The sequence below is a fragment of the Dermacentor variabilis genome, chromosome 7, assembly GCF_050947875.1.
Source record: "Dermacentor variabilis isolate Ectoservices chromosome 7, ASM5094787v1, whole genome shotgun sequence".
In the NCBI taxonomy this organism is placed as follows: Eukaryota; Metazoa; Arthropoda; class Arachnida; order Ixodida; family Ixodidae; genus Dermacentor; species Dermacentor variabilis.
In genome coordinates, this window is record NC_134574.1 from 62556941 (window position 1) to 62583685 (window position 26745).

The 26745-nt window shown below is 46.7% G+C and overlaps 1 protein-coding gene across 6 annotated transcripts in view; it reads right to left on the minus strand.

Annotated features, from left to right (window-relative positions):
* LOC142589085 (uncharacterized) overlaps nt 1-24955 on the minus strand; it is a 111263-nt gene extending 86308 nt beyond the window's left edge. Inside the window, exons 1-2 of one of the 6 annotated variants that reach the window (XM_075700868.1) lie at nt 24735-24952; nt 219-343 (exon numbers count right to left, since the gene is read on the minus strand). In XM_075700868.1, coding sequence (XP_075556983.1) covers nt 219-343; nt 24735-24807 — 198 coding nt within the window. In that variant the 5' untranslated portion in view covers nt 24808-24952. Of the gene's footprint in view, nt 1-218; nt 344-24734 lie in introns of all 6 variants that reach the window. The other 5 variants (XM_075700870.1, XM_075700869.1, XM_075700867.1 and 2 more) reach the window with 5 other exon arrangements.
* Nucleotides 24956-26745: the final 1790 nt, after the last annotated feature.

Consider the following 26745-nt stretch of genomic DNA (forward strand, 5'->3'; position numbering starts at 1 on the left):
GCATAACTGTTGTATACTATAGCAATACGTTGGTCGCTATATTGATTCATTGCTAAATATAATTATTGTCGACACTCATCCTGAATAGGGTTCTGCCATTCTTTTAGTGCCTGTAAATTAAAACGATTTTTTTCAACCGGTTCAAAGCTCATGGCGAGTATTTTGAAATTATTCAGTGCTTCATTTATTGCAATGGTTAAACGACTGCGCTGCCTTACCGAGCGGAACATCTCTTCGTAATATGCTTGCTTTGCTCTAATAGAGGCTACTGGTTGTTGGTGGTATGAGTCTTCAAAAAGCACTATTTCAATGTTCCATTCCAATTGCTGGCTTGGCACTGCCTCTAAAAGGAAAAAAAATCTATGATGCTACATTTTCTCTTTCCATGGACAATGCTACATTGATGCACAAAGTAGTCCTTGATGAAAGGGAAGATGCGAGCACGTGGTCTCTGCTCTGTGGTGGTTACCCAGTGCGCCAGTGAGTGGCAGCGAGAGAAAGCACGTCCACTTTTGGCGTCATCTATTGGCGGCCAGAATGACTAGGCATGACAGATTGGCGAGCGCCTGCTGGACTCCCTCTCCCGCATGACTGTTGCGCAAGGAGCGGGGCCTGCAGCGCTGCCTCTGCTCCTAGCAAATCGCGCTCGTTAAGCGAGCGCACTGGAAGCATGAGAAGTGCCCCGACACGCCCGACAGCTGCACCAGGATATTTGTTTTGCAGCATGCAGCTCTGGCTCCTCGCGTTCCCGCGTATCGTGCATAAACACATGTTCACTCGGAGCGATTTACGAGAAAGCGATGCACTCAGTTGAAACTTTGACATTGGTTTGCCGTTTAGAAAGATTCCGTTTAGAAAGACTTCCGTGGAGAATCGCAAGATGTTTCCCTTCAAGACGCCATTTCCTCCTAAACGAAGAAGGACCAGGCACCCGAAACGGACAGGGAGGGGCCGCCGCATGGTGTCAGCTGCCAGAGCGATTAATTCGCGGCTTAATCATTTTCTACTCTGCGTACTCTGGTTCTTCTGTAATTCAGGGCACCCGCTTACTTATTCCTCTTCGAAGCCTTTGAAAAACTAGAAAATTTATAGTTGCGCGAAACTTGCAGCCAAGAAAACCAAAAGAAAACAGAAGACCTCATTCAAATACGACAAAATAGGTTGCCCCCGGCTTACGGCTGACTTTCTGAATAAAGGACCTTCTCAGCTCTGAAAAAATATTCCAGGCAGTTTTTGAGTTGCGTACTGATATCCACACAACTCCTGGAAGCAAAGGGTGGCTGTTTTTCGTAAAGTAAACCGCACACAACCATAGAGCAATATACAAAATAGTTATGAAGACTTTTTGAGCGAGTACGCTGCCAGCTCCATAAGGTCCATTTTGTCGTCGCGTATTTGCCTCCCGCCAGTGTTAGAGGGGAGCCGAGCATTATGCAAGGCCGCTGTGTTTAAAGCCATTGAAAGCAGAGTGGAGGAGAACTTGGCCGTCTTTTACTTCAAAATATCTAGTGCCAGATTCACGATTATTAAACGAGTAGTTTAACATGGTTGCATTGCACCAGACAAAAAGGCTACCTGTCTTGTTTCCTCAGCGGCTTCTTGCTGTTTCTACAGTGCGTTTGTACAGAGAATAACAACAGCATCAACGTGGCTATGATGTTTAGAAGTAAGGGGCGCTATAACGTAAAACTATTCCAAACCTTTCTATTTCAATTCTGCAATCAGCCTTCTGCGATTGGTCAAACACATTTATGGACCCCCCCGTCCCCCCGCTTCACCTCTCTGTCACGCGACGTCACGAAGGCCGCGATAGCTCCCCGTCTGATATGACGTGTACACGCTGATTATGCATGATTTGACCTAAAAAAGAAACAGTCATTTCTGATTCGACGCCTATTCGCCATTAGCCGCCCGGCTATTGGTCAAAAGTTTTTGGGCTGCTCCCACTTCACCTGCCTGTCACTCGTCGTCACAAAACCGCAAGAACTTACTGCGTCAATGTGACGTGTGCGCACTAACGATGCATTAATATTCCGAACCAAACTGAATTTTCCTCTGAATAGCGGCAGGCTGCCCCGTTCCGAAAGGAATAAACGATGGCTGCCGCCGATCGCTCAGACGCTGGCTACTCGCACGTGCCGGAGAGCATGGGTTTATTTTGGTATACTAAAACTTTTTACGTGGCCGTGTAAAATTTTCGAGAACTTTCCGCACGTTTACGACCTCGTTCTGCCTACTCTTCATTGCTGAGAGTCCGTTTTAGCGTCACTCTTAAGCTTCCGTTGCATGTCGCCGCGATTTTCGACCAGCCACCGCAAGCTAAGTAAGGGAAAGCGGACCAATCGCAGACGCCGGCACCACTTTCTTCATCCGGTTATCGACTCAGTGCAGTGGCTCGGCCCTATTGAATCCCTCTCCACTTGAGCGTGCTCCTCGCCTCTTGTCAGCCAATTAGATAAGACAAGCCCTTCAATGTAGGCAATGTTATTCGTTTTTCAAGCAAACAAAAGTGACCTCCTATGTTCGAGAAGGGCGGTTGATTGGTCTCTTCATGCAACCCTGCGGTTAACTGCACGGTGCTTGCATCGGAGGTTACGCAAAGTTGACGTCAGGAGACTGGAATAAAACATTTTGGAATAGATTTACGTTATAGAGCTCAAGCTGTGTTTTCGAAGCGCTTCTTATATGGACTACCCAGGACATAGCTAACGCTGGTAGTGACGCCCAAGAGAACTTGGGCTCAAGACGATACGAAACAGTTGCGTGTATTTCTGTAAATATGCACTCATGCCAATTATGGCGCCATCACATTACTTTGCCTTCAGACTACGTAACGCTGCGCTTCAAGGCTTAACTACTTTATTTTTAGTGCTTATATCCCCTGAACGAAAATACGTGATATCTTGCTTTCTTTTACCCGCCGTGGTTGCTCAGTGGCTATGGTGTTGGGCTGCTGAGCACGAGGTCACGGGATCAAATCCCGGCCACGGCGGCCGCATTTCGATGGGGGCGAAATGCGAAAACACCCGTGTGCTTAGACTTAGGTGCACGTTAAAGAACCCCAGGTGGTCAAAATTTCCGGAGTCCTGCACTACGGCATGCCTCATAATCAGAAAGTGGCTTTGGCACGTAAAACCCCAAATATTATATATCTTGCTTTCTTTTCAACGAAAGGGCAAATGACGCATGACGGATTACAATGAAATCGCGAAGGCCTACCGCTTGGCTCGCAGGACTCTTCCACCCCCGCACCCGAGACTAAGTCGAGCAGAGGCGGTAGTACTGAGACAGCTCCAGACCGGATCGCTACCGAGCCCGAAACTGATGAATCGCATGTACCCCGAGACATATCCGACATATATGTGCAGAGTCTGCCGGAGGGAGACCGCAGACTACACGCACATCTTGTGGGACTGCATTAAATATCCAAAAGACGCTAAATCAAGAACACTCCCACCGCGGCTCGAGGCAGCCGCAAAGAGCTACGACCGAGACGATCAGCTCTGGGCCGTCCAGCAGGTCCTCGAGGCGCTCGAAAGGCACGGACCCAACGAGCCGGCAACGGTGTGCGGAGATCCGCGCCGAGTAACGGCAACTTCGAGGTTGACGTAGGCCCTCGTCGGGGCGCGCGAGCGCCCAACTGCAGGCATAAATAAAGTTTCTCCAATCCAATCCATCAACGAAAGAGAACCTATTTAGATGAAATGCTCCACTTCGCGCCAGGTTTCAATACCTAGTGGCGTCTCCGTATCCGCCTATCACATTCGTCGTCCTCTTGGGCAGGGAGTCGCAGAGAGCGCTCGCAGCGACGCGCTCGTTCTCAGGTGGTCCCATTCCTCGTTTATGACATTCCACAGATTGTCGGCCGAGAGTTCCCGGAGGGACCGGGCAGATAGCGCTGTTTTCAAGCAACCCCACAAGTTTTCCATAATGTTGAGTTCTGGATAATGGGGCCGCTACATCAGAACGTTCACACCACGTGCTTGAATAAAGGTTGTAACTTTTTGAGATCTGTGAAGGGAGGAGTTATCTTGCTGGAAGATGTGACCTCCTTCCGGGAAGGTTCCATAGGAACGTGGGGTGCCATCACGATATCAAGGATAGTGGAGTAGATGGAAGACTTGGGCTTGTCCTGGATGCGAAATAGTGGACCGAGACCTAATCTGGTTATACAGCCTCATACGCCCACTCCTGAACGGCCACTAGCAGCTACGCGCTAGAAGTATTCTGGCCTGTAAATGAAGAAAAGTGTCGTTTTAACCTACATTGGCATCAAATTTTTTGTTACTTACTTTGGAAGACTAACTTTCCTTGGCGTCAACGGCGTGAGAATGTCCGCGCTTATTCGGGCGTACTCTTATCGACGGTTGTTTTCTGGGAGACTTTGGTACTTCTTTTACCTGGTTTTCGTTAAGTTTACACAAGCAAACCTTTTCCCGTGGCAATACCTAGGCTGCAAGCTAAAGCCGGTGTTTAAGTCATCTTCGCTTATATGTTTAAGACACTACGATATGTACAATTTATAAATTACGGGGAATTATTTTGTTGGGCTTTCGCTATGGTTTCTCAAAGCAGTACAATAAATTTTTAACGTGAAGCACCACTTACCGGCTGTTTTCAGGACGCCAAACTCTTTGCTTTGGTCTTACCAGATCCTGAACGAGCTTTCATCACAATACACGACGCGTTACCAGTAGGCGGTTGTCCAGCACTCGTGGTCCCTCTCAAACTGCAGCCGTTTAGCTTTGTTCACGAAAAAGCAGTTTCCTGCAGGTGACGTGCTTCTTCAGCCCTACTTTCGTGAGGCGGCGCTTCAGAGTCTTGTTGCATGCGTTAAGAACAAGTTGCTGCTGTATTTCTCGGACTGTGGTCCGCGGGTTCAATGCCGCTGCAGCAATGATGCAGCGTCTTGGTCCTCTGTCATTGCTGGAGTTCTAGACATGTTCGGAGCGGGCTTTATGCGACGTTCATTTCTAAAAGCATGAATTATCTTTTTCATTGTTTTCTGCCGTCTTCCTGTGAGTGAGGCAATCGCCGGCTGGCTGAAGCGTGCAACGCCAGTTCTATAAATTTATAGCGTTCCTCCAGTGGAACACGTGCTACCTTGTAAACGTCCTGCTTAGTATCACACGAAAAGAAACTGTGCACCCCAACATGATTTTATATCGCGACTTTTTTCACTGGAGAACAAAGTATACAATGCCGCCAGTTTTCCTTGAAACGTGTGTCCATAAGTAACCACGATGTTTTATTTGAGCTCTATCTTTCCCAATGGGCGAACAAGCTCACCAATCGCAATAGTGCTTTTCTTATTTCTTGTTTATTTCCTGTTTATTACGTTATTGATAAACTATTCATTGAAAATTTCATAAACATAAGGAAATATTTAGCCTTCAGTTAGTTATGCAGCAGCATCTAGGTCACTGTCATTACGGCCAAAAGAGAGAGAGAGAGGAAAGGGGAAAGGCAGGGAGGTTAACCAGAGAAAAAGATCCGGTTGGCTACCCTACACTGGGGAGAGAGGGGAGGGGGAGGTAAAGTGGTAACAAAGTAGAGATAAGGAAAGGAAGGCGCGTAGACACACAATCCCAATCGGTCACTGGCACCGAATACTGTCATCGCACAGCACAGTGACACTTGCCGCACTATCAACATCTGTTCAGGCTACAACCACCTGTGCAATTTTGTCGCCCTCAAAAACCGCAACAGTGCCCTCGTCGCCCTCTGCTGCGATGGCTTGTGATGGCGGTATTTTAAAATAAGTACCTCTGTGAGAGGTCTTTGGTCAAAGCGCGCTATCGCGGTTGCGTGTGATTGTCTCTGTAAATTATATCGAGGACAGTCACAAAGAAGGTGTTGAAAAGTCTCCTCGTTACCACAGTCCTCACACGTGGCGTCGTCGGCCCAACCAATTCGGTAAGCGAAAGATTTGGTGAAAGCCACCCCTAGCCATAGTCGACAAAGCAGGGTAGCTTCGCGACGGCAGAGTCCAGCTGGAATACAAAGGCGTAGAGGGTAGTCAAGATTGTGGAGTCGGTAGTCGTGAAAACTTCCAGCGTTCCACAAGGAGAACGTGATGTCACGGCTGATCATTCGAAGTTTTCGAGCGGCATCTGTCCTTGATAACGGTATCGGCTCCTCTTCGTCCCCTTGAAGAGCCGACCGAGCAGCGTTGTCAGCGTGTTCGTTCCCTATGACTCCGCAGTGACTTGGAAGCCACTGAAATGTCAAGTTCAGTCATTGTGCATGGCTTCAGAAGCAACCAGGGGCGCTGTAACGTAAAGCTGTTCCAAACTTTTCTCTTCCAATTCTGCAACCAGCCCTCCGCGATTGGTCAAAAACTTCTTGAACCACCCCCACTGCACAATGCGTGCGTCGCCGGTTACGGAAATTTTACCTCAGGAGATTGGAATAAAAGCATGTTAGATTAGTTTTACGTTATAGGGCCCCGGTGTGGATTAAGCGTTGAAGCATTTTCTATACCTGCTGACCGATACGTTGTCTGCAAAAGGGGGTGCATCTATAAGAAAACATTGGTTTAAAAAGAAGCCATCCGCAGTATATATTATTTGGTAGTTATTCTACAAACCCACGCCAAAGTTTGACTTGAGTGCGTCGCTTTCTCCGAAATCGCTCCGAATCAGGTGAGGTTAACTACGCGGTGAAGCGGAGCGCCAGAGCTGCGTGCTGCAAAAAAGTATGCAGAAACTCCACGGGGTTTGTTTAGGTGCGCACATGCACACCCCCTAATTTCTGTTCGCCCACCCCTACATTTAAGTTGTCCTGCCCTCAAATTTCAAGCTGGCGAGTTTCAAGTTTTCCCACCCCCAAAGTTCAAGTCGGCCCACCTTGCAATTTTCATTTGGCCCACTCCCCAATTTCAAGTTGGATACAGGCCACATGCCCGCATGTCCCATTTCATAAAAAAAAACACCCTGTACACGTTCACGCACTCAGTTGTACACGGGTAATGTATACGTTTCGAACGGCATCAGGCAGCAACTACATGCGCATATCTTGACAACTGCTTCCAATACAACACAGACATATAAATTCTAGCCACAAATATACGTAGAGAGAGAGAGAGAGAGAAAGACAAAGGAATGACAGCGAGGTTAACCAGAGATTATCTCCAGTTGGTGCCTTGTACTGGGGGAGTGGTAAAGGGACGCGATAGGTGAGAGAGAAAAGAAAAGAAAATGAAAAAAATTCCAACAACATAAACGAACACACGTACACACGATACGCGCGAACTGTTTCTGTGTGTCAGCACTATCCCGCAGTCTGTGAAGGCGTTCCTCGTGTTACGAAGTGTCACCGTCGAATCCATAGTCACACAGTATACATTCACAATTTGTCAGAAAGTCCCGTATTCTTAAGTGCCGCTACAGCGCCTTCAAAGCAGATCGAACTGACGTTCGCGTAGGCGAGTTTCCAAGGATGTTGTTTTCTGCTTTGCGGGTTGAAACGAGGGCACTCACAAAAAAGGTGCACGATTGTTTCATTGCACCCGCGGAAGTCACAAAGTGGGCTTTTGGCTATTCCAATAAGAAAGAAGTAGGGATTTGAAAATGCGACTACAAGCCATGGACGGACTAGAAGGGTGCAGTTACGCCGTGGAGGTTTGGGCGGAATTCAGAGCCGTCAATTTCGTTCCAGGATTTGAATGCCTGCACTTGTAAACTGGGGGTGAATTCTGTTCAGTTAATGTTAGGTCACGTGCAAGTGCGGAAAGCTTTTTTCGCTGCGTCGGCTCTCAAAAGAGGAATGGCAACGCAGTTAACACTGTCATGGGCAGATAGGGCAGCTGCGTCGGCTCGATCATTGCCATGTATGCCACAGTGACTAGGCAACCACTGATATATTATATCGTGTCCTTCGTCAACTATGCGATGGTAGACTTCTCTGAAACCTGCCACGAGCTGCTGATGTGATCCATGGCGTAGTGCTGAGAGTACACTCTACAGGGCTACGTTGGAATAACAGAAGATTGACCATACATGGGGTGGTTCCTCCTGAACGAAATGAGCCGCAGGGCTACCAGTCCAGCAGGTGTCGTTGATGATACATGCGACGTTTTTAGCTGAATTGTGACGGATCTCATCGGTATCACCACAGCGGCAGCTGAAATTGCAAGTGTGACTTAGGCATCGATGTAAACATGTACGCGGCCACTGTGCACTTCCCGTAAAACTCCTAACGTGGCCTGCTTTAGGGCAAACAACGGCTTGTTAGCTTTTCTCGTGATTCCTGAGATGGTAAGGCGTACTTAAAGTTTGTGCAGGCACCATAATTATGAAGATGGTCTTGCTTCAGGCATGTACTTCGATGGAAACAAGGTACGATTGGCGACAACTATACGAATGAAAGTTGCCTGTGGCGTTTCTGCGGGTAATGCGGCAAGATGGTGAAATGTTAGTCAGGCAGCAGGCCAAATGTGAGCCCTGAGAGCGTCCGTTGCCAAGTCCGTTGAAATTTAGTAATCTCGAGATATGAAAGTCGTTGCCGCTTAGACGTACACTTTGAAAGACTGAGACACGTCCAAAGGGCTTGAGCTTGTAGTCCCTGGAGTACACGTAGGTATGTTTTCAGGTGTTACCAAGCACAGGGAGGCTGTATCTTGTGAAACCGAAGAACAAGGCGTTATAAAGCTGCAGCATTGACCGCACCGTTGTGCCCCATCAGTTTCCGCCGAGAAATCTGAGATGTATTATTGCCCCAAACCTCTCGTTTAGGTATAAAACGTGCGGGCTTCATGATAGGTCGTGATTAATAATTACACCTAAAAGCGGTGTTTTAGTGTGTTTGCGTTTTCTCGCCCATTGACACAGAGTAACACTTCATTGCCTTCCGAGTGAATGTAACAAGGCAGCATTTCTCTGACGACAACTCTAAGTTATATTTTAGCAAGTACAGTGATGTTAATGTAGCTGCCTTTTGTAGCCTTGCCCGTACCTGCAGTCGTGCTACAGCAGACGCCCAAATGCAAATGTCCTCAGCATAGATTGATACTCGAGCTTGTTGGGCAAGCATCTGACTAGGCCAACAAGCACTAGGTTGAATAGCGTGAGGTTCAACCCCGCCTTGCGGTACTCCACGGAATATTCAGTGTTGAGTTGTTGCGCCATCCTAGGTCATCATGAAGAAATGCGTGTCGGTCAAAAAACTGCATAGCCACTGAAAAGTACGGCCACCGATTCCGGCCTCAATTATAGCCTCTATAACGGCCTATTGTGCTGCAATATCATATGCGCCTTTTACGTCAAAGAATGATGCTACAGTGAGTCGTTTCAGACGTTTTTGATGTTGAACAAAGGTCCCCAAATCTATAACATGATCTACAGATGAGCGCCCATGCCGGCAGCCAGCAATAGCATTTTTGTACACGTTGCCATTTTCCAGATAACATTCCGCGTTGCCCCCCCCCCCCCGAAACACATTCTTTCCTATATTTTTCATATGCAACTGGCCAGAGCGATGGGGCGCTACTATGACAAATCTAACGGTGATTTACCAGGTTTGAGATATGGCACTAATGGGCTCCGTTTTCATTCACGTAGAACCAAACCGTTGCGTCAATACTTGTTGTAATGGTTTAGAAGCATGAGTCGGGCTTTCTGCCCATGATTGGCGAGCGCTGCATAAATGAATCATTTAGTGCATCAATGCGGCGCTGAATCTCCCTTTGCATCCGCCTTGCCTCTGTAAGATCGTCGATGGATTTAGTTCTCTATCTTCGTTCAGCCAGCCGGCGAATCGCTCGTAGTGGCTGCAGTTCGGCTTCAAATTCTTCATATTTCGGGAAAGGCTCATGTTTCGGAAAAAGCCTGTTGCATGGCTTTTTGAATTTCGTGCTCCAGACTAGAATGGTTTCTTCACTGACATACTTTCTCCTTGTGTGACTGAAACGTCGACCAGTCAATTCGCCGGAGGGTCATGGAGGAGTAGTTAAACAATCTCTGGATCTTGAGGTATGTGGGAATATGTTCGCTTCCATGTGATTCGATGTCTGGGAACCACAGCCCGTTTCATTCAAGGCGCCCAGAAACCAGCGTCAAGTCTAGGCTGTTGCTGTATGTAAGCCCCCTAAATCTGTCAGACTACCATCGTTGAGGCAGTAAAGTTTGTGCTGTGCGACAAAGGATGCTAGTCTCCTTCCCCTGGAGTCCATCTTCAAACTCCCCCAAAGCGCATGCTGAGCCTTATAATCTTCGGTGAGAATCGCAGGGCCAGGTGTCGCTGATAGAACGTCACGCGGTCGTTTTGAGCCGAAGCAACTTGATGGAGCAATATAAACAGCGAAGAGAGTGAACCTAAGCTTCTTCGTTATTACAATTAAACAAACCTGCTGGTTGTCGTGATGCGGGAGTGTGTGCAACACGTATGTCAGATCACATCTAATATGTACCTTGCTCATGTCACCACAGGTAGCAGATATGAATGCCTCATAGCCAGAAATGCTTTTGCTATTCTGCACGTTTGGTTGGCAAATTACGAGTATCGGAAAACGGTTTTCGAACACAAGATGTCTAAAATTTGAAATGATCTATTTGAGGCCGCGGGCATCCCACTGATATAGGGAAGCTTTCTTCACTTCTTTGTGGAAGGGCAGCGAGGGGTGGGCCATGGTGCTATGCGATGCTTTGAAGCACTGGAATCAGCGCGTCCAGTACTTGCAGTGCGATACGAGCAGCCAGAGCTTCCATGTTTGTCAGTAGTAAACGCATGACATTAGTGAGTGACTTTAGCACATTAATCACTTGTGTATTCTTGTCTCGCATTTGGTCAACTGAAGCCACATTGGACGTTAGGTGGCGAGTGGTGTGCTATGGCTCTCAAGCGTGGCATGTCTTCGGCAGTGCTGGTCACACCTCACTTGATGGAGCATGGATAGGTTGGCCGCTTTGTTCGTTAACATTCGTGCTCTCACTGGAGACAGATGTAACAGGAGGCCGCGTAGCCGCACGAGACATCTCCCTCGAATCGGAAGAGGATTTCGTAGACTTTTGTGTCCGGGAGTGATGTTGCCTTATCGCTGCAAAAGCGTCACTGTGTGATCAACCGTCTCTGGTCACTTTTCTCAAGGTTTTCTCCTCTTTCTTTAGGCGTGCACAGTAGCATCTATGTGTGACAATCCATCTGTGGTCACTTTTCTCATGATTTTCTGCTCTTTCTTCAGGCGTGAACAGTCTTTTGAAGATACAGCGTGCAAGCCTTGACAATTTGGGCACTTGTGCTCTGTTGCACGGCAAGGGTCGGTGTCGTATTGTTTCGAACATTGTGGGCATATCGTTGTATTTCACCAGACAGCACTCACCTTGCCAATTTTTGACACCTCTGCACTGAGATGATTTGTGTACAAAAGGCTGTACCACGTGCCGAAACTGGCCGACCTTCACATGTGATGGTATGGAGTCCACTTTAAGCACGAGCCTTACACAGGTCGACTTGCCAAGGCGCCGAGCTTGGAGTAGGGCAACACCATATCTCGCAGGTTTGATTAAAATTGGCAGGTTGCTGTTGCTGATCGATATGTCAATATCATAAACAACACCAATCGTGGTGTCGTTGTCCTGCGGAATAAGGTAGTGGACATTAATGTTGCCCAGTAGGTTTACTGCCATCAAAGCTCTGACTGCGCTACGGTTGTGGACATCAGTAGCGCGGACGTTCTTTGGATTATTAATTATGATGTCCTTGATTTCACATGGGACAATAGCCTCTAGAGAAACGGAAATCGCTTGTCTATTAAGGCGGCTGAGGTTGTCGGCAAGTGTGTCTGGCACAAAAAGAATTGTCTGTGCCGATGGCGTTCGCTGTGGCATGACGCTTGACTTACTAGACGAAGACCGTCCGCTGATCTTTCGTCTCTTGGCCGTCCGGTGCACCACTCTTTTGGAGCTTTCGTCATCTGAGGCATCATCGCTTGAGCAGGAGTACAACACAGTGTCCTCGCTGTCAGCTCGACTTGGGGACAATTTCTCTTGAACGGGTTGGTTGCTACCGAAGTAGCCCCGTCGCGTCGGCATTCTGTCGACTCCACTTGCATTGCCGTGGCAACGGGAATGGCGTCACCCAGTAAAACACGGGAAAAAGCCGCAAATACTGCAGCGCGAAGGAACAGTGGTCTCTACAAGAATCACTTCGTCTTCGTCTCAAAGGTTTATGAGTTGTTTACAAATTTCTGGAAATAACTCCTAAACCTATGAGCAAGTACCCAGCTACACCCACGTGTACGGCGCATGACCAGCTGTGCTGACTTTCTAATGGTAGCATGTGCTTAGTGTGCGATTGATCAGCAGTGCTGGGGATACTATTGATGTGGTGGTGCCATAAGCACACTGGTCATTCAAAGGCCGTCACACAGTGGCAGTTGTGAACAGCAGCGGCGTGTTTATGCCCATTTCGTTATGTCTACAGTCATTCACCGGGCCATTCCACTGCAACCACTTGACAATGGAGGGTGGAATTTATGTACGATACATTTAGGCAATTTCTCATGAAAAAACACCAGGAATGCTGGAACGCATCAGAAAATGATCACCTTCGATGGGGGCATGGATGTGCGCCTAGAATAAAGGTGTACTCGTCGGCAGTGCGCTTCATTGCCGGAGACAACACCCCACTGAATGACGGCATTCATTTTCGCAAATTGAACTTTGCAGCATGTTGTTATTTAAAAAATAATCTGGAGGAAGCAAAAGCCAATTTGGATATATTGGGTGTTTCTCTTTATGCAGAACAATTAAAAAACTGCATTCGCAATATCGCAGCCCATTTGTTTTATAACAAGTTTACGCGGACCGTAGCCGGTAGATAAATTTGAATGAACGTTACACAAAGTGCCAAAAAAAGCTAAATCACTTTTCATTTCTCCTTTATCACACATGAGTTAATTGGCATACTGAAGCCAAGCAGCACTTCACTGCACTTCACTTCACTTTTATTTCCTTAAAGACCCCTCAATGGCGTTATTACATGAGGCGTGGGGTTTACAAATGTTGTTCATTCTAATTAGTGGTCACATGAGTTCAATGAAGAATATTAGTATTAACCTTATCAGCAAATGTCGACCAACAGGCGATTTCGGATATGTGACGGATCAGGCCGTTACAGTCGCTTGATGATCAGCAAAAGAAGGATGCAGAGAAGGTTGTAGTACGGCTGCGTGGACGGGTTACTTGCAAGGAACGTCCTGTACGCAGGGAATGGCGAGAGGGTGGGGCCAATACATATGGTGCATGATGGAGCGAACTGTAATAAAACTTATGAAAGAGGATTAACGAATCAATGCGACACTGGGATGATAGCCTGTTTAAGGCGGACTGTGCTTTTAGTAGTCATACGCTAGTGTTGTAAGAATACGAAGAATGAATGAATCTTGCCGCATGATTCTGAATTCTGAATTCTGAAGCATTGGTACTCAGGAGACATAAAAGTTGAGGTGTGAACAAGTGGGTTTGCTCAGCATTTTGCATTGTAATAAACATTAAGGCTGATGTCATAAGCACTTGCAAATTGCACTTGAACTTTGGGCTTTCACGTAAATATTTAAGACCTAAATGAACTTTTAATTGTGTTATCATTCTTAGGGTGCTTCACAGAATATTCGGTGGTTAGCTGTCTATTTATCATCTATGTTTGTATCTAACCTTCTTCCAACCTACCTAGGATGCCTGTTTACGAGACATCCTAAGGCTAGCACCACTTTCGAGATAAGCGCCACTTAAATGTGTGACAAGATACTTAGCCTTCAAGGTAAAAAGTGTTTCTCAGAGCTTAGGAAGATCTTTACTTGAACGATGGAGGTAATTTCGAGCAGACCTTCAGGGGGATATCTAGAAAGCTGTGGTAGTTTAAGGATTTCTCCGAAGCCTAGCTGATTTTACATATTTTTAAAAAATCTACACCTTTTACGACTTATCTTTTCTAACAATAATGATCTGTCTTTCACCCACGTTTCCTTACTTTACCGCTGCGAGCCCCGTACTTCTATGTCACAAACAGCTGACGCGTAATAAACGTGACACAGCATTCTCGACAGGAAAGTAGCAAGCGCCGTGTTTTTAAGAAAGACACGCAACCAAGGCAGGTGACGATTATTCTTGTTGAACAAATATAGACCCTAAAGGGTGCAGCCGCTTTAACAGTGCACTAGAAGTCGGTTCCAATTTGCAATTACAACCTTTGCGCAAAATTTCGTATTGGAGTTTGTAGTAAGCATGGTGTAATTAGAGAATATGTTGCTCAAGTTTGCCCTATTGCTGGTGTTCGGCTGGCCACGTAGTCCACCATCAAAGAAAAAAAATAGAGGCCAAAATATTCTTAATATAAATATCTTTTAAAGCTACAACGTTCAGTAAAATGTTTGCCTGAGACTAATCCATTATGTTTCAAAAACCACTTGTCGCCGTCTAACGCTCCATTGTGGTTATATTGTTTGCGCCAGTAAGTGGAATATTCCACGCTCGCATTGTCTCCGCTTTTAACCGTAATGCTGCCATACTGCGCCGCTTACGAGTGTTCTCCTAAGCCTTAGCAGCCGGAAAGGAATACCTTGGAAAGTCTCCCACGCAGTCTCCCGGAGTATCCACTTACAGAAAACCTAAATATTTCATTTGTTTGCAAGTAACGTAAACACTATGCAAACAGACACGGTGCAAAATGTGCATTCCATCATATTCCTGTTATTTAAAATTATTTTCTTAGAACAGTCGCTGATAGAGATCCAGCGTTTGCGGTGAAGCCCTGGTGAAAACAGAGAAACGGTTATCGCTATTTCTTCCCCTGAAAATGTTTCGAACGATAATCCCGCGAGTCAATTTAAGCTGTCCGGCACTCGATTAGGGCAAATCGCGGAATTGACTAAGATTCAGGAAAGAAAACAATCAACAATATTCAAAGAAAATGGTGCACATCCGCAAGAAATCCTGCTTTCAAGCCTAGAACCACTAATTATCAAAAATTGTTTGTATTCAACAGCCTCCATTTTAGCCCCATCGAACCCCAGCACGACGGCACGGTATGGTACGTTTAGACGCTGTGAAAGACATTGAAGGAGAATAAAGCATTTCTTGTTCTGAAGGGGGCGCAGTGGAGGAGCACTCAATTTTTTTGAAAGCAGCTTTTGCCAAGCCGTCGTATTCGCGCTTCCTCTCCTGGAATCGAAGAAGGAATCATGATGCTGGACGACAATATTTTGGTTGGACAGTTCTCTGACAGATTACTTAGACATAATGTGCGCAGGACAAAGGACTTAAGAACACGGAAAACGAAGCACACACCACTCGTAGAAAACTGAGTATGTGTCGTTTCGTGTCTTCACGTGTCCACGTATCTGCGCGCGCTATGCCTAAGACCATTACAAATTAGCGACCAGCTCATTTCATCAGACATGCAGGACCCTGGACATACTGAATTTTCACATTGGCCATTTGTCATTTATATAGCAGCAGTATGTAACGAGCAAAATGGCCGGCAATTAGGATACTCCCTAATACGGCATTTAGGCGCAGCTGTATACGTCCTTTTATTACGCGATCTATTGAGGCAAATAATTTGAGACCGAAATTGCCACACCGACTTGCAGTAGGCCAGTGCCGCCAGCGCCTTCGCTGAGAGAGGGGCAGTATGACATGAAGGAAGGAAAGCCCAGGAGAGTCGCCGCCTAGCCCGCATCCGTTGAAGCGAGTGTGGCGGAAGTAACGCGTTGTTTTTAGCAATGGAGCACTGGGATCGCTACCCCAAACCCCAAGATTGGCATAGCAAGCACGCTCCTAAAGTTCTCGCTGCTGCTGTCGGCCCCCAAAAGTGATATCGGATTTTTCGGCCCGGGTCGTTCTCGAAGCGATTTCCGTGCACGAGACAAGCTAAGTTTCGACAGGGGTGTAAAAGCTTCAAAGTTAGGTTTTGTGTCTGTGGGTGTGACTGTCAGCCAACAACAGGGACACTATTGTAGTCACGGCGGGGGTCTTCATCGGCTTCTTCATCGTGCCACCGAAAAACACAGTGGTGCGTCTGCTTCACTAACACTCTTACAGAAGTTTCCTAGCTCCGGCTGCGAGAAATTTAGCTGTAAACCATTATGCCGTTTATGCAAGACGTGCTCTAAGTGCATCTGCCGCCTGATAAGTATGATATGAGAATCTCTGAGTGGGTATGATACCTAGATAATTTTGTAATTTCGCGGGAGCATACTATAATCACAGGGATTCCACATGTTCAAACCTGGTGATTGAAACTTCTTGTAGCTATGAGGGAGAGAGAGAGAAAGAGAGAACAGTTTTTTGTAATGAGATTGGGTGACTGCCTAGTAGGGTGGAGCCCTTAGTTCAGGGCCGCATTTGCTCGCGCCACTCCGCGTGCCCGCCGCATCAGCCGTTGCTGCTTTACCGGGTCTGGGCTGGTCAACGCAGTCTCCCAGGAGCAAGGTGAATGCGAAGGAATAGGGGAGCAACCGGGAGGGTGTGGGCCCTCCCGGGTGCAATGATATACTGTGGGATTTGCTCCACAATAGGGACAGTATGAGGGATATTGTGTGGGGTGGAAGAGGTGAAGATAATATAGGCAGGAAAATGAACCAGTTTGAAGCTGTCACCACGCAGCGACATCTTCTCGATTAAGGGAATTATATATTGGAGGGAAGTGTCTACTGGTATGTATGTGATATTGTGGAGTTTAAGTGTAGTTCAGCGGTTCTGTCGATGCGTCGTCTTGGTTGGGCAGCTCTTCCAATTGCGCCCGGTCAGCGAGCTCTCGGGTTACCGCATTAGCGCGTTCATTACCATGGAGAGAGGCTTGTCCATGTATCCAGACGATACGCGCCCTGCGTAACGCTGTGGGGTGTAACGATGTAAGGATGCAGTGTGTAGGGTGTCACCCTCCCTTGTGCCAAAGTTCTGCGGGAGGTATGTGAATCAGTGACCACTGTGATGTGTCCATCCCGTGCCAGCATGGTTGAAGCGTGTACGATGGCTCGGGTGATAGCAGCCTCTTCCACCATGCCCCTATCCACAGCGTTGAGCGTAGCCAGAGCGCTCAGAATGTCTGTACTATCTAGTACGACTATACTTAGGGCAGGTTTCCGTGGGTAGCGGGTCACGTCCGTGTATAGGACCGGGGTGTTCGATGTTTTGTTGCCAAAGAGTCAAGCCAGGGCTTGTGCTCTTGCCTTTTTTCGGCCTTTATGAGGATAAGGGTGCATATTGCGGGGAATCGGGGCCACGTGAATTTGTTGTGAATGCTAAGTGTGCGGTTTTCCTGTTGTGGTTATCTTGGTGTTTGGCATCCTAGCCGGGACGGAATGTGGTACCCTTGCATTGTTCGTTGCAGACGTTGCAATTGGCTGTTAAGATGACATTCAAGTAGTTCGCGGATGGTGTTGTACACCCACGGTCCTAGTTGAAGCTGCGTAGACGCATGTTGGGGTAGTCCCAGTGCATCGACCGGGTCCCGGTCGAAGAACCCAACAGCACGCGTGTCAAGACAACAGTGAACTCTTGTTTATTGCGCTGGGCATTTTACACCAGAGCGAAGGAAAGGAGGTAGTGGAAATAGAAAGCAATGGAAGGCACGTTTAGTTGCAGCACGCAAAGATAGCTTGTGCTCGTTGAAATGATACAATGCATCTTCCCTTCAACGCTGCTGGTTTGTCTGCTGGAAGTTTCGATCGTATCCCAGGCGTTCAGGAGGACGGGTGTGACGCAGCGACCTTCGTTGTGGCAGAACTTGTTGCGAAGGTGGCTGTGTACAACTAACTTGTTGCGAAGGTCACTGTATACAACTAACTTGCTGCGAAGAGGGCTGTGTAAAACTTGCCGCTGGCGCACTTGACGAGTCGGATGTGCGAGATTCTAGAGAGCCCGGAACTTGGTCTTCATCGTAATACTCTTCACCTATAGTGCCCTCGAAAGGTTCGCTCGTTGCCAAGAGGTGCTGCCGATTACGGCGTAAGTTGTTACGGTCCTGCGCTTCCACATAGAAGCAACGAAAGTGGTAGTGCCAAGTTGCATGCGCTTGGACTTATAAAAGTGCATCCATGCAGGGCATCTCGGCATTGGAAAAAGGCAAAGCCCGAGCAAGACAGCTGGTATACTGGCCAAACCTAAATGCTGACATTGAAATGCTAATCCACAAATGTCCAGTATGCCAGACTTATGCGTAAAAGCAGCATTCATAACCATTCATCTTGCGTTCAACACCCACACAAGCCTGGTACCGTGTTGGTGTTCATTTGTTTCAGTACGGCTACCCGTTCCTTCTTGAGAGCGACCATCGCTCATTAATTGACATGCACAAAAAAGCCATTGCTGATATGCCGCCAAGAGTACAACGCTTCTTTCTGCGGTTGTCAAAATATAATTACACCTTGTCTTTTGTTCCCGGAAAGCAGATGGTGGCAGACATGCTTTCCCGGGCACCTGCTCCTCAAGATGAGACAGCTTTGCCCACAAGTGACGCTGAAGTTCACGGAGTCACCGTAGTATCGGCACTCATAAGTGAATGAACCGCTTCAAGGCTTGCAAGCGAGACTGAACGTGACATATATCTCAACCAGGCACTACAAAAGCTTGCGCAGGGGTATGCTGTGGAAAGTCTGCTAAAGCCCGTTGCCTCTGAGCTCTCTGTAGGAAAAGGAATGTTTTTGAAAGGAAGGAAGGTGGCTGTGTACAACTTGCCGCTGGCGCACTTGACGAGTCGGATGTGCGAGGTTCTAGAGAGGCCGGAACTTGGTCTGCGTCGTAATACTCTTCGTCTGTAGTGTCCTCGAAAGGTTCGCTCTTTGCTAAGAGGTGCTACCGATTGCGGCGTAAGGTGTTACGGTTCTGCGATTCCACATAGAAGGAACGTGGTCCGACTGATCGAAACACCTTGGATTTTCGTGCCCATGCTGTCCCCTTTATGCGAACGACGTCGTGGTTCTTGAGGCCTGGAAGTACCTTACGGACGGTTTCTCTTGTTTCGCAGCATGAGGCAAAATGGTTAAGCCCATTTAAGACCTGCCGTGGTCATCTCCGTGGTTGGTAACATTTAAAGACCTGCCGTGGTCATCTCGCAGCGCTTCGGCTCGACGATACTGCAAGCACCTGAAGTTCCCCGTCTGTTTTCCTCCACAACGCGCACTCGCGTGCTGACGTTTCGGCGCGTTGCAAAGAGCAACAGCTTTATCCAAGGTTAGCAACTTGTCCATTAGCATCTTCTCTCGGAGCTTCGGGGAGTTAGTACCAAATACAATTTGGTCCCACTCCATCTCGTCCATCATCGTTCCGAAGTTGCAAAACTGTGCTTGTCTCTTCAGCGCACGAAGGAACTGTTCAAAAGGTTCAGCTTCGTTCTGGAATCGAGAGCGGAAGACCTAACGCTCGCGAATTATGTTTTGTTGCTCGACGTAGTGTTCCTCAAATTTACCTATGACAGTCGCATAGCCTTGCTTGTCCTCGCCTTCGCTGAACGTAATTTTTTTTAAACTTCGAGGGCCTCCTCACCAGTCACGCTGAAGAAAAATGCTGTCTTCGCTGCCTCTAACCTCGGTTTTTCAGAGCATTCCGTGGCTGCCAGAAAGAAATCAAACTTTTGCCTGAACAGCTTCCACGTCCTTCCTCCATTGGTCGCCAGGCCAAGAGGTTCCGGTGGCTTGACGTACTCCATGTCCTTGGTCTTCCGTTGCAGGCATACAGGGCTTCAGTATCCCACTTCTGACACCATGTATCGACTAGGTCCCGGTCGAACAACCCAACAGCATGCGTGTCAAGACAACAGTGAACTCGTGTTTATTGCGCTGTGCATTTTATACCAGAGCGAGGGAATGCGGGTAGTGGAAATAGAGGGCAAGGAAATGCACGTGTAGCTCCAGCGCGCAAAAATAGCTTGTGCTCGTTGAACTGATACGATACACCCAGTGCTGCCTTTAGTGCCGTACGGAGGAGGGCGTCCATCTGATGCATCTCAGTCTGGGTCAGATTATGGTAGGGGAAGTGGTAGGTTAATCGGATAATTTTGAGGGCTTGCACAATTCGGAGTACGTCTTTTTCTTAGATCCCTTGTCGGTGGTTTGTATTGCGCTTTATCATGTGCGTTACTTGGGTAAGTTGTTGGCGGAGCGTGTGTAGGGCATGTGTGGCCTTCCCGTAGTGTTGTAATTGAAGGCCTAGTACACGTAGTCTGTCTAAAGGGGTTAACCTAGGGGCCCCATTTTTATTAATCATATTTGATGAAAAAAGAGAGCGCTACGAAGACAAGGACGAAAGAACAACATGTACGACAGACAAGGCGCTACTTCCAACTAAATGTTTTTTGAAGAAACAGAACTTTAAATAGATGCAACCAAGGATGGCCTATCGTGACATCACGACCTCCCTATCTCTTCAGAAAAGCTATCTCCTTTTCGGTAAGCGTCACTGAAGGGCAACTAATGCACGTGCCCTCGGCCTTTGCAATGTAAAAAGCTTCCAATATCTCCCGTTCTAGTCTATCTCTAGACCGTGCCAGAAACCTGGTGTCGCGAAGATACGGACGGCAATTGTGACGTTTACAGTGTTCTGCCAGATGGCCCCCCACATTGTTATTTACGGCCCAATTGTGCTCACGCGCCCTTTCATTAAAACACCGTCCGGTTTGACCGATATAAACCTGTTGGCAACTTAGGGGTATCTCGTATACGACATTAATGAAAGGGCGCGTGAGCACAATTGGGCCGTAAATAACAATGCGGGGGGCCATCTGGCAGAACACTGTAAACGTCACAATTGCCGTCCGTATCTTCGCGACACCAGGTTTCTGGCACGGTCTAGAGATAGACTAGAACGGGAGATATTGGAAGCTTTTTACATTGCAAAGGCCGAGGGCACGTGCATTAGTTGCCCTTCAGTGACGCTTACCGAAAAGGAGATAGCTTTTCTGAAGAGATAGGGAGGTCGTGATGTCACGATGGGCCGTCCTTGGTTGCATCTATTTAAAGTTCTGTTTCTTCAAAAAACATTTAGTTGGAAGTAGCGCCTTGTCATCAAGTATGCTCAACCAACTCGCCCACATCAAGCTTCTGCTATTAATCATATCATGCGTATCCAACTAACAAAGACACCAAGGAAAAGATAGGGGAAATGGCTTGCACTCACTAATTCCCCCCCCCCCCCCCCCACAATCCAAGAAATTTTAAATTAGTGTGAATGAAGGTGTATGAAGAAACAACTTCCCGCAGGTGGGGAACGATCCCGCGTCGTCGCATTACGCGTGCGATGCAGTTGTGTTTGTTATTTGTTCATCTAATAACATAGCCTTTAATTACCATTTCTTCGTTTGAATTAGTTAGTACATCTAATTTCCCCTGTTTGCAATGGTGACGTTTTTGGCTTCGCATGGTATTCTTGTAGCTATGCAATGTAACGAATACCACAAGTTTTCATACATTATAAAACGCTACAAATGTAATACTAGTCGGCTTTATATATGTACACATCAGTGGTGGTAACGTGAAAGAAGCGCTGCACTGCTTCCAGCCCTGTGCGCCACCAGACAGCTTCTTCAGCGTACCGAAACCTGTATTCACGCGATCTTATCCGCTCTCTGAGGCAAATGTTCTACGCCGTTCATCTGCCATAACCATGACTTCTACGCTTTAGATACGTCAAAATGATGAATAGATGCTCGTTCTTGTGATAGCAATACAATACGCGTGGACGTTAACCCTTTTTGTTGAATTTAAAACATGTACAGGAACACTGGCAGCAAGTGTATTACCTGTAAATGCCTGTGGACATTGGTTTGCTACATTGCTTAGTTACATCAACGAAAACATTTCCCCTTTCTTTCACACAACAGAAAAGTACGTCTCAATATGTATTGCTTTCTGACAGAAACATATTAACGCAAATAGAAGTATTTGTCTAGATCACCCGTTGTGAGCCTGCCTTCCAATCAATCAATCAATCAATCAACCCATCAATCAATCAATGTATTATCTATCCTCCTAAACTGACCGATTTGCCCATGTTGTGTACCTGTTTTGGACCCAAAGTACTTGCTGCTTGTCCTGATGCAGTAGTAGTCGGTCTATTTTCGCTATTCCAGCCCCGTGATGTGTTATCGCACCACCATAGTAATACCATCGTGGTAGTTCCATCGTGGTCATTCCATCCTAGTTATCGGACTCGTCATCCTGCTGTCGTCACGTCTTCCACTCCGACTCATTGCTCTAAGCTGTCTTACAGCTTGGGCCACTAGTTATGTGTTTGGAGTCGTGATGCCGTCGTAGTCATTGCATCGCCATCTTTCCTCCTTTTCCATACAGCTCTCGTCGTGCCTTCGTCACCGTGATAGTCGCCGTGATTCCTTCGTCGTGATGCTGCCGCTTTATTTTCTCATCACTTCAATTAGAATAATGCCACTGTCATCACGCCGTCGTCGACATACCGCCTTGGTCGTTCTATGAACTTCAGTCTTTCTTGGCCACTATATTTTATTCATAATGTCGCGACTGAATCGCTACTATGCAAGCTCTGGGATGCCCCATCGTCAGACAGTCGCTAATAGGCTTCCATTGCTCGACCGTCTTCCTAATTGCGTCGTGGTCCATCTATTTTACAGCTTCATCATCCCGATCTCGACCCACAGAATTTGCGACGTACTAATAATCTTGTCATGGTCATCGTAAACTCGTCGTCATCTCATTTTGTTCTGGCCGTTGTCGTGCCCTCGGGGTCATTGCATTGTTCTCAAAGATTCGCCATCATACATTCGTTGTCATACCGTCTTTGGAATGCCGTTGCGGTCATTCCATCGTCATAATTGCAACTCGACATTTACCTGTTGAAACCCCACCGTCGTCCTTCCCTTTTCGTCGCGCTGTCGTTACACCGCTGTCATCACTTAGAGATCGGCATCCCATTGTCGTTATGCCGTCACCATCGTTGCATTACAGTCGATCCATCAACATCAACCCAAGTTCCATCAACTCGGAAGGCGAATTGCGACGCATAGTGAGGCTGACCTGATCCCGTGGTTGCAAATGAACCAGAGCCTTTGAATCACTAATTCACCCTCTGTGGCTCTGTACCGCGTACAAAAAACACCTTCTACATAAAATTTGAAGATCTCATAGAAATGCGCGTGTGACCATGCAGAAGAGAATGTACAGCATCTTCTGGTAGCATGTCCGCGACACGACACACACAGACAACGCTTAGCACATAATTTAGTGGCGTTAGACCGCACGCCCTTCAGCCTCAGGAAAACCTCGGGCCCTTGGCGAACATACTCATTCTAAAGAGAAGCGTTACTGGCCCTTCAAAGATTTAGTTTTAGTGCGTAATTAGTATACATTTGTGACTGAACTTTGTGCTTTTATGATTTATTGTAGACTTTCATGTTTACTTTGGCAGTAGTGTACTTATGTGACTGAACTTTATGTTATAAAGATTTGGAATTCACTTTTAGTTTTAATGCGTCATTCTGTCGTAAGCATGCTGCCGGCATTCAGTAGTTATTCTGCCGCCATCATCATGCCATCGTCAACACTGCGTCTTAGTCACGCAGGCGTTAGCACAGATTCATTGCCCTACCGTTGTCGTCATACTGTCTTGGTCAAGTCATCGACGTCCTGCTTCTTTCGGTTTTCACAATACCGTCGTCGTCACACAACCGTGGTCATCTGATTGTACTCACGTCATCGCCGTCACGTTGTCGTCGCTATTCATTCGTCATAACTGATGAAACACCTAGTCCTGGTAACCCTGTTGTTGTTATGCTCCTTCGTCAATCCATCTTCACTGCGTCGGCGTCCTACACTCGTCGTCATTCCTCCATGACTCCACACGACTTTGGCAAGCGTGTTCCATAGCAAAGTGGGGAGCTAGCGGAGTATGTGGCGTATAGCGAAAGCAAAGAAAATCTCACAATTAGAACTACATGTGTTAGTTAAGGTCACTTCCCGTTTATTTGTGGCGCCACATTGCTTGATTGCTATTCGCATTGCTGTCGGTAATCATGATGAGATGAGTTCTATCGTATTTTTTTTTGTTTCATTGTGAAATTTACTATCGATAATGACGTCAACACCCTCCAATACAGTTATGCATGGCAAAAAATAGGAAATAATGCAAATTAACTTTTCACAGGAAGACGAACGCTGCCAGCGATGGACAGTGGGCAAGAAGGAAAACTCCCATTGTTCAGCAGTTATACTGGCATGAACGGTTTCACAAGAAGACTTGTCACCATAAGATTCGCGGTCAGTATCTTATGTTCAGAATATAGCAGAAATGCATATCACTCACGTGTGGACTCGGATGAAAAAGAAGTGAGTCCAAGCTTTAAACTTCTAAAAAAGCATCATCTGACCGGGATATGCATTTAGTGTGCCAAATTGTAGCCGTTGTTTGTGTCGTGCATGTCAAACGAATAGCAAGTATCATGCGGCATACGTACCAATTGGCTTCCGGCGCATCGCCGACTACAATAAAGGAATTAGAGAACAGTTTTAGCCGCTGGAAGCACTTGGGACGATAGCAACCAGATATGTTGTCTTTCGGGGTCAAATTTTACCTCGCGCTTGCTCATAGCAAAGCAATCACTGACTGCGCCACGCGCAGCAGCTCTTTTCCGCTAGCACATTTGAGCAATTTGAAAGTAGGACGGCTGCCTTCCCTATATAGCAAACCATATATAGCATGACGTTACACCTACAACAAAACATTTGTACGCAACTTTTCAGCTTAAGTTGCCGCCATTGCCGTACTTACGTATATTCGATCCGAAGATACTAAAGGCCACGAAAGCAGAGAATCCATAATGGCAGTAGGGAATACAAGCCATGAAATAACATAGACGAAAAGGAAGGGCGAAATTGGCTGATTTGGTGCCTCTTGCAACGTATTTGCCGGAGAGAAAACGTTTTCCCTCTTCTACTCCTCTGATAAAAATAATTTCAAAGTGTCACCTTTACGCTGATAATGGGAGTGCGGTGTGCGAAAATATTGCAGGACTTTGCTAGTAGATTTTTCACTCAAAGACAATGAGCTTTGTTGTAAAGTAGAGGAACTCCGCGGTACTTTCTCCTAGATTGTCCCGCGTTGCTATTGTACCCGTACAACAGTGAATGCAGCAGTATATTCAAAAGCTAGATACCAGGAATCAGGAGTTTCTTTACTCTTTTGAATCACCCAGTCCACTTTTACAATGAGCGGTGCGAAGTACGAAGGATCGTGGGAAGCCAATCATTTACAGTAGAGCTTATTTTTTTTTTCGATTGAAATGGACGTTTTCATCAACAATGAATCTAAGTTCAAAAATATTATCAAATTAGAACACGGTATTTGTAATAAGAGCCGTACATGTATTGAGAGAGAAGAAGGGATTTTGAATAAGGAAAGTATATCTATATAAAGGTAACCCCTGTGCTGTTTCCGGTAAAGAGCCGAGGTTAGGTGAATTCTTTTGCCTCTCAAAAGGTAAAGGAGCAAACTGCCGTATAGACCCCTTTCGCGGGGATCCCACGGACGCCGTCTTATAGGATCACGTGGTGAAGCGTCCGCTGTTTGCCTCTGCTGCCTTTGTTGCCCAAGTGTTTCGAATGGGTGTGCATGACGGCCGGTGCGGGTCAGCAAAATTCTGTTTCAGCAGATATTCTGGAATATGACTGGATGGACAAAATTATGCTTTGGCCACAGCTTCAGTGGACATGTAAGCGCTTTCTGAGCTGGATACGCCTTGTTCAAATGGCGCGAGCAGAGTATACGGTGGTTGTAATAAATTCGGCGTCAGAAATGTATTCCATACGGTCGAAACTTTCCACATTTCAATTATATCAGGATCAGTGTGTATTACTCCTTGTTATTTATTCGAGAAGTACTCTGAAGCTGCGGTATGTCAGGTTTCTGACTTAGTAAAGTTCCCGGGTTTTGTCACTGGCTGAATGTTTCTCTGTCTAGTCGCTCACGGCTGTGCTTAGTTGTGATATATATATATATATATATATATATATATATATATATATATATATATATATATATATATATTTCCTACCGCACACAAAGTTTTCGGATGTAAATGTTCTAAACTTTGTAATAGCTTGTAACAAAGACGCATTATCTCTATCCAATCACTTACTCTGTGGACCCTAGCGTGCGAGTTAGGGTAGATGCATGCAGATAACGTGCCAGAAAATTAACATCCCAGGAAGCAGAGCTACTCCCTGTGTCACTGCGTAACGAGTGGTACTCACTCTTGCCGATATGCTAGGGTTGAAGTCCTTTTCTTGAAGTTTATTCATCGAGTGCTGGCGAATGAGTGAGACATTTTTATCCTCCGAGAAATCCTTACATCGTGAAGGGCCGTAAAAACAGGCACTGCTTATTTGGCAGTGGTTCGTGACCTTGATCACACGGATTCATTCCATTTCTTACTTTGGGAGTCACTATCTTTGCAGCTAAGTGCAGCACACTTCTTAACTCTACAGCTACACACACTGTAACATGAACGGGCCACTGGGCGATAACGAACACCAATTTGCATTTCGGACAGCTGAACGCATAGAAACAGGGCACACGTCTTAATGGATTCGTATCGGTGCGCTTTCGCTCACGCAATATGCGGCGTGGCGCCGAAAGCGCCATATGATCCCTGTGCAGCAATTTACTCAGCGAGAAGGGTCTACGCCACTTCCCGCTGGACAGTGCTTCCTCTTGGTAGGATCCAGTCGTTTAGCGTAACAACTGGGCTCGTAGCCCAGCAAAGCAACAGACTGAGGACCGG